Here is a 15,819-nt window from a genome sequence, read left to right as displayed (position 1 = left end):
ATAATAAATCACTGACAATACTTATATCATATTTTCCATACTTTATATTAAATAATTATTGGACATCTGTTTAATTTCATAATGAGGATGACTCGATATCAAGGGTTTGTAAAGAATTTTTTGTCTTAAATATATGATTTTACACATGACTTATGTTGGTTCGATTCTTATTCCGAAAATATTTTATACTCTTAGACTGTATGTTTCTTCAAACATAAAAATTTCTGTTATTATATTTCAGCCAATGAGTATGGCTGAAATGTGGCAGCTTGTACATACCTGTTATGGTGATGAATTAGGATTGACGTCCGACGATGAAGATTACGTACCACCGTTACCTACGGCAGACGATGAAAAGTTGTCAACTCGTCTCTCTGTAGAATCTTTCTCTGAGGTAAGCCTAACAATATTTATAAATTGTTAAACATTGCTTTTCTTATTATATTATTATTATTATATTGAGTGAAACAATAACGTGACTTTATTTTTATTTTTGTATTGAAAAGATTTGAAATTTTGAAGATTGAAAAAATATTGTAATACTGTTCCTCTTATTTTTATTTGGCAATTGACCTTGACCTTGGGTGGCGTCTCTGAGGCCAGGTCAAGATTGTGTCGATTTTTTTAAATGGAACTGCCTATTTTTCATTATATTCTTATAGTTTACCTCAAGAGCTTTTGAAAACACTATAATAAAATATTTTTTCTTTAAACAATACAAAAAGATAAATATAGGCTAATGAGAGTCAGCAACAATAAACGGCGCAATTATTTAGTGAACAATCAATAATCAGATGTTAGATTGATGTCTTCTTTATTTTGAACATTTCGATTCTCTCTGGAGTCCTCTTCAGCAAGAATGATACAAGTATAATTAGCTCACATGTCCATAATGTTTAAGTCACTCGCAAATTGACAGAGATGCAGCATTGTTAATCATCACGGAACATAAAGCATTGCACTGAAGCTTTGTTGGACATATTAAAACTTAACAAGTAGAAATGTTAAAATCAAATATAAAGATCACACATTTTTAGAACACTCGCATGTCACTCAGATATAATTTTTTCTTTAAGTGCTTTTTGTGTTGAGGATTAAAAATTACAGTATCGCTGGCATTAACATTATATTCAAGTGTTTGACTGATGGCTGAAAACCTTTTGAATAGTGTTTAGAATCATAGTCTAGATAACATTTGTTAATATCAAGGCCATTAGAGGTTGTTCCTCTTATTTTTATTTTTCCATTAAAAATTCATTTTTACGCAAAAATTAAAATAAGAAGAACAACTCCAATGGCTTTGATCTTAACAAATGTTATTAAGATCATGATTCTAAATAACATTCAAAAAGTTTTAGCCATCATTTTGGCACCTCGAATAACGTCAATGCCGATGATATACTATAGCTTTCAAGTCTTATAACTCGAAAAATACTTAATGAAAAAATATTTTATTATAGTGTTTTGAAAAGTTCTCAAGGTAAGCTAGAATATGTAATGAAAAATAGGGGGTCCCTTTTAAAAAAATCGATGTGATCCCTTGACCTGTCCTTGGCGACGTCACCCAAGGTCAAGGAATCAGTGAATAGATCTTTTTAGACTCTACAACTTTTGTCTGAAATATTTTTCTCAAAAATGTTTTGCTTTTGAGATATTCAACTGTTTCCAAACTTGACACCTTATATATGTGTGTGTGTGTGTGTGTGTGTATATATATATATATATATATATATATATATATATATATATATATATATATATATATATTTACAAGATATTCCAAAGATTGATATTTGTAGACTACTTTCTTTTTAGGAGACACAATCGACACACGTTTTATTCTTATTATTTATTGGATGTCAAGAAAGATAAAATATTTGTGTCAACTATGTCTTAAATAATGTCTTATGCTAATACAGTTTTGGATTTTAACAGAATGGCTGACTTAGAATCTTAAGACCCAGTTCCACAACTCACAGTTAAGAATTGTTACGTATTGCTCAAACTTCTAGTTAATGCGATGATTCATGAAGCCTCTGCGAAGCTGGACTGCAGGCTCGATCGCCCTTCACGCGTTGCTTGCCGGTGTAATATCTCGGTGGCGGCGTGATCAAGACACAGGTCTTTTAGTTTAATTACCCTTTTTATTGATTTTAAGAAACGTTTGAAATTTGACACGACTCTGTGATATCACTTTCCCGAATAGCTATGTTTAACAACAGAGGAACAAAAATGTCGGGCGAGAGTGATGTGATCGCACACATTGAGAGGTAGATGCCTAATAATAATGGACGCGCAGTAATATAAAAGACGCGTTGCGCATACAAGTCGAATATGAAGGACGCAAGGACGCGGAACCCAAAGCAAATAATTTTTTTTGTAATTTTAAATAACAAAGCTGTCCTCTTGAAGGATATGCCCTTCAAAAACCTTACTTAATTTGATGACAATGTGAATCGCAATTGTGTCTAAAGGAAAAAGATTGCAAATTAACAGATAATTAATAATATAAGAATGATTAAGGACATCTTGGAGATAAAAAATAATAAGAGCTAAAAGATAATAAATTTAAACATGAATGATTACTTGAAGAAGATTTGCGTTGTGACAAAAAATTCTTAAACTAAATACTTAACTTAGTTATTAGAATCAATTTTAAAAATATAGCAAGTTTTTTGAAAGCGATCGGAGATAGAAACTCTTTGTTTTGACTGTAGCTGAGCGTGCCCCACGCCATCGGATCCTAAATGGACTTCCTCAATTCTGCTAGTTGTCCATTGAGTTGGAATAGAGTCTTGCTGCTGATCAGAACTAACTGACCGGGTTGCAATTGCTGATCCTTAGAGGTTTTCCATTTGTATCTTTCTGGTGTTAAAAAACTCGTTGCTCCATCTTTGCCAAAATTGTTGATGCTTTTGCTTGATTAGTTGCCAGCGCAGGAGTACATTGGTATTTACATCAGTTATGTCTTGACTAGGAAAGCCATTTAATGGCGAGCTGATTAGAAAGTGTCCAAAAGATAGATAAGCTAAATCGTTAGTGTTAGAACTTAATGGAATGGAATGGTCTAGAATTTAATATTGCTTTGATCTCGCAGAGAAGAGAAACTCTTCGAACGTTAAATTTGTTGTGCCTACAACACAAGTGAGATGGCACTTAGTAGATTTAAGAGCGGCCTCCGAAGTCCGCCGAAGGGGGGAGCATTTGGCAGAATAAATGCCCAAATGATTTGTTGTTCGCGCAAGAAATTGCTTATAGTATCCTACGTTTGTTCGTCTCTGAGAAAATCATAAAATTCTTTAATTTATTGTTGTGCTCCGACGAAGTCGCATTGTACAATAGTATATTCGTTGGGGTTTCCCGCGGGAATAAATCTCTTTAAGGGCCGCAATGAACGCATCGGAAGTAAAGTTACAAGTTCTAGATGAACCACCTTGGTGGCAAAGCATACAAAAATGACTACATAAACCTTCCGAATACAAGAGTTGCGGCGTTTGCCTTCTCGCAATGATATGGCCAGCGTAGTTGATATAGTGCGAGAATGGACGCGAAACGTTAATTCTAGGCGAGGATAAAAGACCCATTAAGGCTTCAAAATGAGTTGGTTTGACCTTAAAACAAATCACGCAATTGTTGATTATTTTACGAGTAACTAACTGTAATGAAAGATGTTAGAATCATTGTCTGAAAGCCGCCATAATGGACTGTAAACCAAAATGTAAATTGCGTAAGTGCTCTGATTCGATTATTCGTTTAGTTAGTATGTGATTTTGAGGCAAAAGAATTTGATGGCACGCGTCAAATGACAGGACAGAATTTTTCAGTCTTCCACCGACTCTTATTAGCTTGTCGCTTCCCATGAACAGACAAGGAGATCCATTCGCTAGACCGGTTAATGCTGATTTGCTTACAGTCCCTTGTAATCATTCGAAAAGGACTGAGCTTGAACAATTCTGCACAACGACGAGTAGGGAATTTAAAATTTCGTCAGAAGATACAGTAGTAGTTAGTGGTCTAAAACGCTGAGGACTAGAAGCCTAAGATCGACAACAATAGACCAAGATCGACGTGCCTTATTGAAATTGGAAAATTTATTAAGCAAGTGATCAATGACGCTGTAGTCTACTAGCGTTGCGATAGTGGACACCCATTTTTGTACGGGAATTTCACTCTAGTTAATGCAAAAATTACCACTGGGCCACTCTCAGATATTACCAAAAACGAAAGTCTATGCCATAAGAAGATCCTATCAACTCATTAGGAAGCAATCCCCGCGAAAGCATGTCTGCCGGATTGTTATGAAAGGCCACGTGGCGCCAATCAGATGGATTGGTTAGACGTTGAATTTCTCCTACACGGTTCGCTACAAATGCCGACCATTTGCGTGAAAAAGAATTCATCCAGCTTAGAGCTATAGTGGAATCTGACCACAAGAACATTCTAACGTTAGTTAAATCAACTGATGATTCGAGTTAGCACTAATTGTGCTAACAATAATGCGGCAGACAATTCTAAACGCGGTAAAGATACAATCTTGAGCGGAGCAACTCGAGACTTAGAACAAAGCAAATTCAATTGATAGTCTTGAAGGCCGATTTCAGTGCGGAGATATATACATGCGCCATAGGCGCGTTGGCTAGCATCACAAACCCATGAACTTGAATTGTATCTGAATTTGTGAATGTTTCGAGCAGCGAGGAATGCTCTGAAGCTGATTTAGTAATGGCAATTGCAGCCTGAAGTGAAGCCAGCTAGTATGAATAATCTGCGGAACTGACTCAATCCGCTCCGGCCTGCCACAAATCTTGCATTGTCAACTTAGCGATTACTACAATCGGGCCGAGAATTAAAATACATAAGAATTAAAATACGTCAATTTTATCCCAGATAATGCCTAAAACGCGGCATTCAACATTCTTGTGAAACAGTATAGGAACTTCCATTTGATCGCTCACGCCCTTTAGTAACGTCAGACAATTAGATCCTCATTTGCTGAGTTTAAACGAGCCTAGTTTTAGTAATTGAATTATCTAATCGCGAATGGTTATTGCTTCTGATAGTGTGTTTGCTCCTGTCAGTAGGTCGTCTACGTAGAAATCACGGGCAACATGCAAAGAACTTATGGGGTAACTGTTGGCGTATGTATTAGCTAAGTGCGTGAGCCATCTAGCAAGAAAGGAGACGACAGAAATACCATACGTAACGGTGATAATTCGTAGACTTCTAGTTTTGAATTATTATTGTCGCGCCAAAAAATTCTCTGGTAACGAGTTTGTGAAGGATCCACCTTGATTTGACGATACATCTTAATGATGTTTGCTATAAAGATGTATTTGAAGGTACAGAAACGAATGAATATTGACGTAAGATGCTGAACGACTGATCCTGTCAACATACAATCATTTAATGATAATCCGATTTCAGTAACGCAAGACCCGTCAAATACAACGCGGAGCTTAGAACCAGCAGGAGAGTGCTTGAATACACAGTGATGAGATAAATAACAAGACTCGAATTCATCGGAAGCTTCCTCAGTTACTAATTTCATATATCCTAACGCGAGATACTCAGACATAAATTTGGAATACCCCTTTTTTAATTCAGGGTCGTAGCTTAAACGCCTCTCTAGGCTTTGAAAATGCTTAAGCGCAATGGATCTTGAGTCGCCGAGATTATGTAACAAATCTTCCTTGAAGAGCAATAACTACATATCTATTCATTATTTCTTGAAACGCTAGCTATGAAATGTTCCTCACAAAGTGATTTCTGATCAGTAGTGTACAGAGATGGACTATTATTGATGTTCATTCAATCCAAAATTTAGCAATCTGATCGTGCAGCTCAATATTGCTAACAGAAGCGATTGTATCTTTCGAATGTGCGTTAAAGTCCCATTTGATCGGCCCGCTAGAATCCATCCGAACTTTGTTTCTTGTTGGATGTTCATTTGAAGCCTTGATTTGATCTATGTAGAGAGATTCCAGAAAATCTCCGCTCCGATTAATATATTTATTTTTGATGAAACATGAAAATTAGAGTCAGCTAATAGAATATTTTGCGGTAATTTGAAAACTGATCGCGCCATGATGAACGATCGTCTGATAGTCGATTAGTTACGATACAGTCAATGGTGGCTGAATACGGACTTACCCTTGAGCTTAATTTTATTTGAACTGCTTGGTGAGAGTGCGTCAAGAATGCATAATACCGTCAATGCCAGAAATAGAAATATTTACAGGACATGAATTTAATCCCAATGAATTAAAGCAATCGCGTGAAATGAAGCTTAAGAGCCAGAATCTAGTAATACTCGACAGGGTTTAGCGAACCATTATTATCCTGAATTAAGACGATGGCAGTAGAGAGAAGTATGTGATTGCTATTACAGGGTGGGCCATCTATTGGTACGTTTTTGAATTTCGTCGTATGGCAACACCGAACGAGCTACAGACCCGAAATTTTGACAGTTTATTAGTCATACCGTCCGCGGCACGAAACAACATGTTTTCTCTTGAAGAGCGTTTTGAAATTTTAAAAACTTATTTTCAAAGTCAGTGCTGTGTCGCCGAAACTGTACGAATTTTGAAAAGAAATATGGGTCGTGATAGAGCACCCACCGAAGGAGCTATACGCAAATTGGTGAGGAAAGTTCGTGAGAAAGGGATGTTAGTGGATGACATTATATTACGACTGTTTTGAGTGAAATTGGCGCCGAGGTAGTCCAAAATGTCATTAATAATTGGGGTGACCGAATGGCATACTGTAAGGCCAGTAGAGGGAGCCACATGAACGAAATCGTTTTTCATTCTTGACGCGGATACTTTTAGCTTCACAACAAAAAAAAAATTAATAAAAAATATCAATGTATGCTCATTTGATCGCATTTTTAAAAACGTACCAATAGATGGCCCACCCTGTAGTTATATTTGAGGCGTGAGCGACCACAGTATCCGAAGCATTTATAATGGCTGATTCACGGGAAACTCCTGTTGTTCGGCCTCATCAGCCTTAGGTTGATTAGAAGGCGCCGGAATATGCAACAATGTGTTGTGTTTGCGAGAGCACGTTCTGCACATTCCTGATAGACATTTACTCGCAACATGTGCTGTTGATCGTAAGCAATTTAGACAGACCTTCCTCGAACGCAGCTCCGATATCCGTTTGGGAATTGACATAGTTAGAAATTTACATTGATAAATAGAGTGTTCTTGACAATAATAATATTTTACATTGACAGACGCGTTGCAAGAAGTCCTCTGCTTATTATTTGAATTGTGTCGCGAAGGCGTATTTTTTGTGAGAGAATTTGACGCCTTGGTAATAGATTCGAGAACCTGACAACGATGGGCTAAGAAACCGAGAAATTACTTCAAGAGGTAAACAACTCGTAACCTGAGAGGGAGGATTGCCATTCTCGCGCTGTGACTGTGTCAAGCTTGGAAGTGAGAGATATATAAACTAAGAGATCATCCCAGGCATCGGTAAGGTGTTTCAAAACCTTTAATGCGTGTATGTGACGCGTAGCATCATCTGTCGCAGTTCTGAAACGTTTTCTTTCGTCATAATTCGAGAATGTACCTGAGATGATTTTGGACGATGACTCACTTGTTGTATCTTTATTTTAAAAAGTTCCACGCAACACCATAGTTCGCATCAGAAATTTCGAGTGAGCTTATTACTTTTCTGGCATCATCGACAAGCGCGGTTTTCAAATATTGTAATTTATGGATGTTACTAAGCGATGTGTTCGCGTGTGTAATGATAAAAAAGGTGTCATGGAATGGAATCCACTCTTCATACTTTTCAAAAAACTTAGGAAGATCTAGTTTAGGCAATCTTATGTTGAGAAGCGATTCCGACGTTTCTGATATGTTGGAGACGTTGATAGGTTACGGGATGCGAAACTGTTACGTATTAGTTCTCGTATTCTAGCTGCCAGAGTATAAAAAGCTTTCTCGAATGCAATTCTATCGTTACTCTCGGCATCGTATAATTTAATCTGTGTTTGAATGTATCGTACTCGGACCAATAGCGGTCTAAATTTATGTTCTTCGAATTCCGACACGATTGCAGACGTCAAAAACAGAATATTGTCGACGTAATTTTTTATGCGCGTACATGCAGTTTTAACGGTGGCTCAGCGCCTTTTGAAGACGGAGATGTCTACACTCATCTCGGATTGAGGTTATAAATATATCTGAAGGAAGATAGACGACAAATCTCTAATCGAAATTTTGATGACTTTCCTTATCTATGTGTTATAAATATACTTACAGTACGCGATCAAATAGCGCAGCGCTGCGTCTCATTATAAAAAGAGAATCGATGTCTCGATGAATATCTGCAGAAGGTTCGTCGGCAGTTCCTTGCGCAGTACCTCTCTTTGGTTGTTTGTCTAGCACAGCGGCAAGAAATATGCCGATACACTGGTAGAAGGAAAGCCGCCTTAAGTACGTGGATGACGTCAAGGCTTCGTTGTCGGTTTTGACAATTGATATGCTATGTGGCGTATTCGACAGGCACGGAATAGTGGAATATCCGGCTCGAAGGACCAAACTTTATTGCCCATGCTTCTGGTTAATGCGATGATTCGTGACTTCTACGAAATTGGACTGCAGGCTCGATCGCCCTTCACGCGTTGCTTGTCGGTGTAATACATATCTTGGTGGCGGCGTGATCAAGATACAGGTCTTTTAATTGACTCTTTTTATTGATTTTAAGAAACACTTTAAATTTGACACGACTCTGTGATATCCTTCTCGAATAGTTGTGTTTAACAACAGAGGAACAAAAATGTCGGGCAAGAGTGGTGCGACTGCACACGTTGAGAGATAGATGCCTAATAATAATGGATGCGTCGCGCTAATACGAAGGACGCGTTCCCATACAAATCGAGTATGGAGAGCGCAGGGACGCGGAGCCCAAAGCAAATAATTTTTTTTGTAATCTTAACAAGAATTAACTATAAATTATAGAACTGGACCTAAGACAATGTCTTGTGTCTTTAATAACGCACAATAACTATCTTGTAATTTAAGTCTTAAAGGTATACATACAGGATGTTTCAAAAAGTTTCTTTTAGCACTTCGCGTCCGCGAAGTACAAGGCATGATACTTTATACTAAAAGAAACTTTTTTCTTTTGCAAAATTATGTCTGACAAATAATTTTAAGTTGCAGGAGAGCAGATTGAAGTTACACAAGTAAACGCAAAAATTATTTCATCGGACGCAATTTTATTAAAGGAAAAAGTTATTTGTTTTAGCATAAAGTATCAGATTTTGTACTTCGCGGGCGCGAATTTTGGGACACTGTATACGAGATATTTTCATCAAATACAAAAAAATAATAAACTTTTTGTTTGTTAAAAATAATCTCAAAATTTGTTTTTCATTAAAATATTTTACGATATCAAAGTCACTTCACTATCACAATAACCCATAGGACTCTATGAATATCCAAATAAATTCTATACAGAAGCAGAAACAATTTCTTAATTAAAATATTGTTCCATATTTGTATGATAATGTTTTGTTAAAAGGATTTTATTTATCGTAATATCATTCCACCATAAGTGCGAAATGTTAAGCTTTATGATTTATGAATTTTATAATAGTTAATCATGTAAAAACTATTATAGCCTTGACATTTTCATATTAGAAGTTTTGTCTTAAAATATTCCAAATTCAGAAGTTTTGAGACACTCTTATAAATCGAAATCTATATGATTAAAAATATCCATTCTCTAAAGATTAACATTATATGGATTTCTTTCTTGTTTAATAAAAATAAAGACCGAAGCAGTTATGGAGAATTCAGTGTCTCCAGCTACGGATCCTGTTCCCGCTCTTGAATCTGCTGCTGAACTACAAGTTCCACCAACACTTAAACCGGAACCTGTTCTCGATCCAACAGATTTAAGTGATACAACAGAAAGTGAGGCTGAAAAACATGGCTGTAAGTAATTTTCATCGGATATCTTTAACTGTTATTTAATTACAAAAAATATCTTCCTAATAAATATATATCTTTTCATGTAAATAGCTCAATAAGTAAATATCAAACATATTTCTTTTAAATATCTTATAAAAATTAAATTTATTTTTTCGGCAAACTAACTTAAGCCATTAACATCATAATGTACAACAGGAAAAAAATATAAATATTATGTAACACTTTATTAAGAAATCGGGGATATGCAATTTCTATCTAAAAAAATATACAAATGCTACTCATTCTGTAGAATTATGACAGCACATAAGGCAATCATGATAATGTTCCAGTAAAAATGAACATACGAAGCACCATGGTCTGTACTTCCCTGCATGAAGGTCGGCAAATTAACAAAGCGACATTGCCTATCTACATCGATCAGCTGTTCACTCTGCTCTTCACAAATTCGAAATTCTTCTTGGATTTTCATACTTCTCGCAAAACTACTGGTAACAAGATATAATTCCGTTATCATGTCTATCACATCTTATCACATCAAAGAATCCATTTTAGATATTTAAAGTATAATTAAGGAACTTCCCCAATAGCACAAAACTTATAGCAATATTGCTGCAACATTGCTGCAATGTGTAATATCGCTACAATATTGCAGTAATATTGCTGCAACTTTTGTACTGTTAGGGTTATTTTAAAATATTTTAAAGTCTATATATGTATATATCAAGGTGCTCCTTATTTTTCGATTTTTTTAATTCTTTACGCCTCACCCCTTAGAATAATTTTAATCGATAAAATAATTTCTGTAAAATTTTAACTCAGTCAGATATCGACAACTCCCTGTCACCGGCTCGTTAAACATTAGAGTTCCATTATATTACACTATCAGCAATGGTTTTTATAGCGTATTTTCCGCAAAAATCAGCCTATAGAACTTTTCTTTTTTTTAATACACAGGGTGCGTCACCAAAATTCCGACAAATCAAACAATTTCTTTAAACAAAATATTTTTAATGAAAAATTAAATATTATAAAAAATCTTTTTATATATTAGGTGTTGGAATTAATTCGTAGCGTTTTTAATGAAAGAATGTTATTTATTTCACATGAGCATTAAAAAATACATTAATGAAAGTACTTCCCATCACTTGTAAAACGCTACGAATTAATTCCAATACCTAATAATATTTGGAGGATCCCTATAGAGCACAATTATTCTCCCCAGCTTGAATGACGGCCTCTATTCTCGGTCTGAAGCGTTTGCACGCACGCTGTAATGTAGCGCTGTCCATGCCAACGAATGCTGCGGTCCTCAATAGCGGTCCTTAATAACGTCATATTAGAATGTCAAGACTTGTTCGTGACCCTTTCAACTACGCGTTACATACGTAATAGTCCAAGAGATTTAAATCTGAGCTGTTGGGAGACCAGAATTCCTTGGACCAAAACATATCGACGTTGTCTGAGAGCCAATTTTGAATCGTATGAATGACTCATATGAACCGGTGTACCAATCCTGCTGAAAAACATATAACCTTCCGGACGCCACAATTTCCATCCATGGCTTTACTACATCCATCAAAACGCGCAACGATTGCCCTGGGTCCTCCGAAATCAGCGCTTGAGCCCTTTCGACGACTGCGGAGGTCCTCGCGGTGCGTTCTTTCAAGTAACTCTTCCTCGCTGGAACCTTCGTTGGACTGTTCTAAAACCGTATATTTTGTCACGTCATAAACAGTTGATCTCAGGTATCCAAAGAACCGAATTATTTCCATTGCTGAGCGCCCAGCGCGAAGGCTTTCGATGATCGCGGCTCTTCGATTATATTCCGCACTTAGTTTCAACATCGCGGCCATTTTGAAAATATGACTATTTATTAGAAGCATCAGACTTTCTCGGACGCCAACAACAACCTCTGACGAAAGCACAATATAGCGGAAAATTTAAATTGAAATTTGTCCGAATTTTAGTAACGCACCCTGTATGTGTTTTGTTTTTCTGTATTGTTTAAGACTCATACGTGTCATATAAACAATTAGATTTGTTATTGTTTGAAAAACAACGTAATCTAAAGGCTTAGGACGCTCGCTCGGAATGCAAAAGATCCGGGCTCGACTCCCGGCCGAGGCAATATTTTTCGCAATAAATTTATTACAATTTTTTAAGATTAATTTGGGAAATTTGGGGGGATTATTAATATTTCAGATTGATTGTATTGAAAGTCCGACAACCATATCGGCACGCAATTATCATTTCTGAAATTAATTCATTTATATGAATATGTATAATAGTTTAACATCTCAACATTCAGGTCATAGTGGCGCTTCGTATTTAAAGTAATGTTATTTAACATAAACGGTCTTGTTTCCAATCTTATTGTAAAAATTTTCAATTAACATTGATAATGATCCAATTGGAGTCGAAACACATGTCTGTTTTTGTTATTGTATGTACTATTATTACATGTCATTAAAATTTTAAAATACGTTAGGCTCGTAGTTCTTCGTTATTATTATTTAATTTTATTGAGCCTTATTATTATTTTATTAAAAATTATAATAATAAAAAATGATTTAAATTGTATTTAATAAATTGATAAAGAAAAATCAGAGTCAATATAATCAAACTGATAAAGGGTGTGGTCGAATCAATTGGAAGAAAGAATTTTACTAATCAAAAAATGCTTCGAAGCATTCGTAGTGGCAACTCAACCACACCTAAGGCGTTTAGTCTGTAGCCTATTATAGCCTATTAGGATCCTATCGGGAAGGAAGACTAAGGAGACTCCACTCACAATCTAGCACTCTCAGTCTAACTAGAAACCCTCAAGGGAGAGTCTGGCAAAGCAATGTTCAAGTTTGATTAGAGCAGCCATTATTATGTTGCAAAATTTTCATGTCATCCTTCTTTAACATTCAATAAATAACAAGGATGAAGTGACCTAGATGTCACTCAGGTAGGAATCTGAACATACCTCTGAACGCTATATTTTAAAATTTACTATAAAAATCATCAGTTTGCATTAGCATACACCCGTATTCATAATCCATCCTTTTAAGGATGGAGGAAGCCTCCATGAAGAATTCCTCGATTCTCCAAAACCTTGTTTCATGTATCTCAAGTTTGCCTTCCCGAAAAAAGGAATATTTTAAGGATTTTAGTAACCTAACTGAAAGCAGCATGTTATATAGTATATGTAAACTAAATATGAATTATGAATAATAAAAGTTGTAAAGGCATTGTTAATTAAATAAAGTCGTGATTAAGCATTTTGCAACAATAATGGACAAAAATAAAACTAATAGTGAATTTTATTAGACGCACTCACTGATGCACATTAAAACTATATATACACAAAATAACGTAAATATATGTTTATAAATAAACATAGAAATCGATTAAATTGTGAAATATTCAATATATTTTATTGTACTATTAGGTAAAATATGTATTTCATAATTCGAAATATTTGCATTTTATTTTTATACTCAAATTAAATCAGTGTACAACGGCTTTAATATGCATCAGTGCTTCCAATCGGATTCGTCATAACGCTTATTATATAAAGGAGAAAATACTTTTGATACAGTTTATTTCCAAAAAAAAAACTATCGAAAATAATTATCGATGCGACAGATTTAAATTAAAAGCTATTGAAAATAAAAAAACTAATGTAACGAACTAAATTTGATGGTTTGATTGGTTATGAAGATTGCATCTCCTCCTCAAGGAAACTCGTAACCTTCCTTGAGAAAAGGAAGCTAATAAGGTTCCTTGTTTAATCAAAGGAAGATTTATGAAAAATAAAATAAGGAATCCTCAAAGGACTATGAATACGGATAATGGCGAATATTTATCAGACTCCCCCTTAAAAGTATCTTAAAGCCTTGTATCCACGATGCTATAAATCAGTCCGAGACCTTGAATGAAGAAAGAATTGACCAATCGCAATGGTCATGTCAAATTGTTCAAATGTGACTTGTTAATTTTTTCTCTATCCGAGATCTCGGACCGATTTCTAGCATCATGGACATCAGGTTTTAATCTAGCCAGTCTTCAAAACATGAGCCGATTTTACATTTCGAGTTAAGTTTCGATTCTCGCAGCGCTTGTGAATCAGTGTTGTTAGACAGGCCGGGTTTCAGACACATGCGCGTCCAATATAGCTTCAGTAATGTACCGATCACTAGTAAATAGGAGATCATTAGTCGCTTAGGATTGAAAATGTTGAAAATTTTAATATATTTTACATACGTATACATATATATAAATATATATAATATATTTCTATATGTAAAAAATTTTTTCAAAAATGTTAAAAATTTAATATAAAATTTTAATATATTTTACATATTTACATAGGTATACATATATAGAAATACACATATATTATATATATTTATATATATGTATACGTATGTAAAATATGTAAAATATATTAAAATTTTCAACATTTTCAACTCTAAGCGACTAATGATGGAACACCAGCTAACTGGTCCTCCTGCGTAGAAAATTATGTATCCAGTAGTACTTTTTCTTGTTTCCTAATTTCCAGCAAAATCAGCATCGAAGTATGTTTCCAATAATCTAATATTTCCATCTTTCTTAAAACATATTCTTTGATCTATATTTTCAGCAAGATATTTTAAAATGTATTTGAATTCATTGATATTTTCTTACATAAGATCTTCAACGAATCTATTTACATAATTCACCGCTATATCTGGCCTTGTATTAATAAAAGCATAAAGCAAACTATATAAAGATTATGCGTTTTGTGAGTTTTCTCTGTGTTCATTCTTGAAATGCTGACGCTTGAACCTTGCAATCCACTTCATCAGGGCGAGGAACAGCTTGATACTGAGCTATTCTTCCGGGCCATTCCTTTTATATTACGCTACTTGTTGGAGTGGTAGGGGAAAGAAGAGAATTGTGGGAGAAATTGGTCGGTCTTCAATAACCGGGAGAATGGTTTTCTATATTTTATTTATGTTGTAGCTATTATCTCTATTTAGATTGTTAGGATATTTTTGTATCTCTATGGTTTCTCTATACTTTCTTGAAAAATATGATGTAATGTTGGCTATTGTGGTCGTTTTGTTAAACAGTATTTGATATCCTATTTTAATGTTTTGATAATGCTGACTGCGTGATGTTTTAGCCTGACATCACGTTGGTGTTTTTTTATCTGTAGGTTGACCATTCTCCCGGTTTCTCCAATGTATACTTGCCCGCAGGTATTTTGTATACTCCTGCGGAGTTAAGTAGAGATCTTCAGAATTTCTTAAGATTTGTTCTACCTTTTTGGGTGGTTTAAAGATAGTTCGGTTATTGTGTTTGTTTAATATCCTGCCAATCTGATCTGTCGTTCCTTTGACATATGAAAGATAGGATCCTTTCGTCTGATTGTGTATCAAAGACCGTTGTCTTGTTTGCATGTTTATTGATTGTTTTGATTATGTTTTTTTTGTTATATCCGTTTTTCTGTAAGGCTAGTTTTAAGTGGTTCTGTAGATGTTCTTTGTCAGAGATGGTAAAAGCTCTATGTACAAGTGAGTTGATTGCAGACTATTTTTGTGCTGGATGGTGGTGCGATTCGGCATGTAAATATCTATCTGTGTGTGTTAGTTTTCTGTACACTTGAAGTACCGTCTAAGATATCGTCAGCTTTCTTAGAGAAAGAACATCTAGGAAGGGGAGTTTTTCTTTATGTCTATAGTGAAGTGGATATTTGGATGTTGATTGTTGAGGAAAATAAGGAATTTACGGAGTTCGGCTCTGCTGATGAGATTATTAAACATAATAAAGGTTTCACATGAAGTCCTCTCCGACCTCATCCTGCTAATTAGAGCACAGCTTAACAACCATT

General features: G+C 35.1%; 1 protein-coding gene across 9 annotated transcripts in view; it reads left to right on the top strand.

Moving 5' to 3' along the window:
- Positions 1–15,819, top strand: part of LOC105150656 (protein Aster-B) — a 63,109-nt gene that overhangs the window by 22,198 nt on the left and 25,092 nt on the right. For 8 of the 9 annotated variants that reach the window (XM_087402896.1, XM_087402897.1, XM_011063891.2 and 5 more), the window contains 3 exons: positions 242–394; positions 9,794–9,956; positions 10,283–10,441. In XM_087402896.1, coding sequence (XP_087259022.1) covers positions 242–394; positions 9,794–9,956; positions 10,283–10,441 — 475 coding nt within the window. The remainder of the gene's footprint in view (positions 1–241; positions 395–9,793; positions 9,957–10,282; positions 10,442–15,819) is intronic. The other variant, XM_011063890.2, reaches the window with a different exon arrangement.

This window comes from Acromyrmex echinatior, chromosome 2, assembly GCF_024713525.1.
Source record: "Acromyrmex echinatior isolate Ae372 chromosome 2, ASM2471352v2, whole genome shotgun sequence".
Taxonomy (NCBI): Eukaryota; Metazoa; Arthropoda; class Insecta; order Hymenoptera; family Formicidae; genus Acromyrmex; species Acromyrmex echinatior.
Note: the sequence above shows the minus strand (reverse complement) of the source record. Positions and strands in the feature narration are given on the sequence as shown.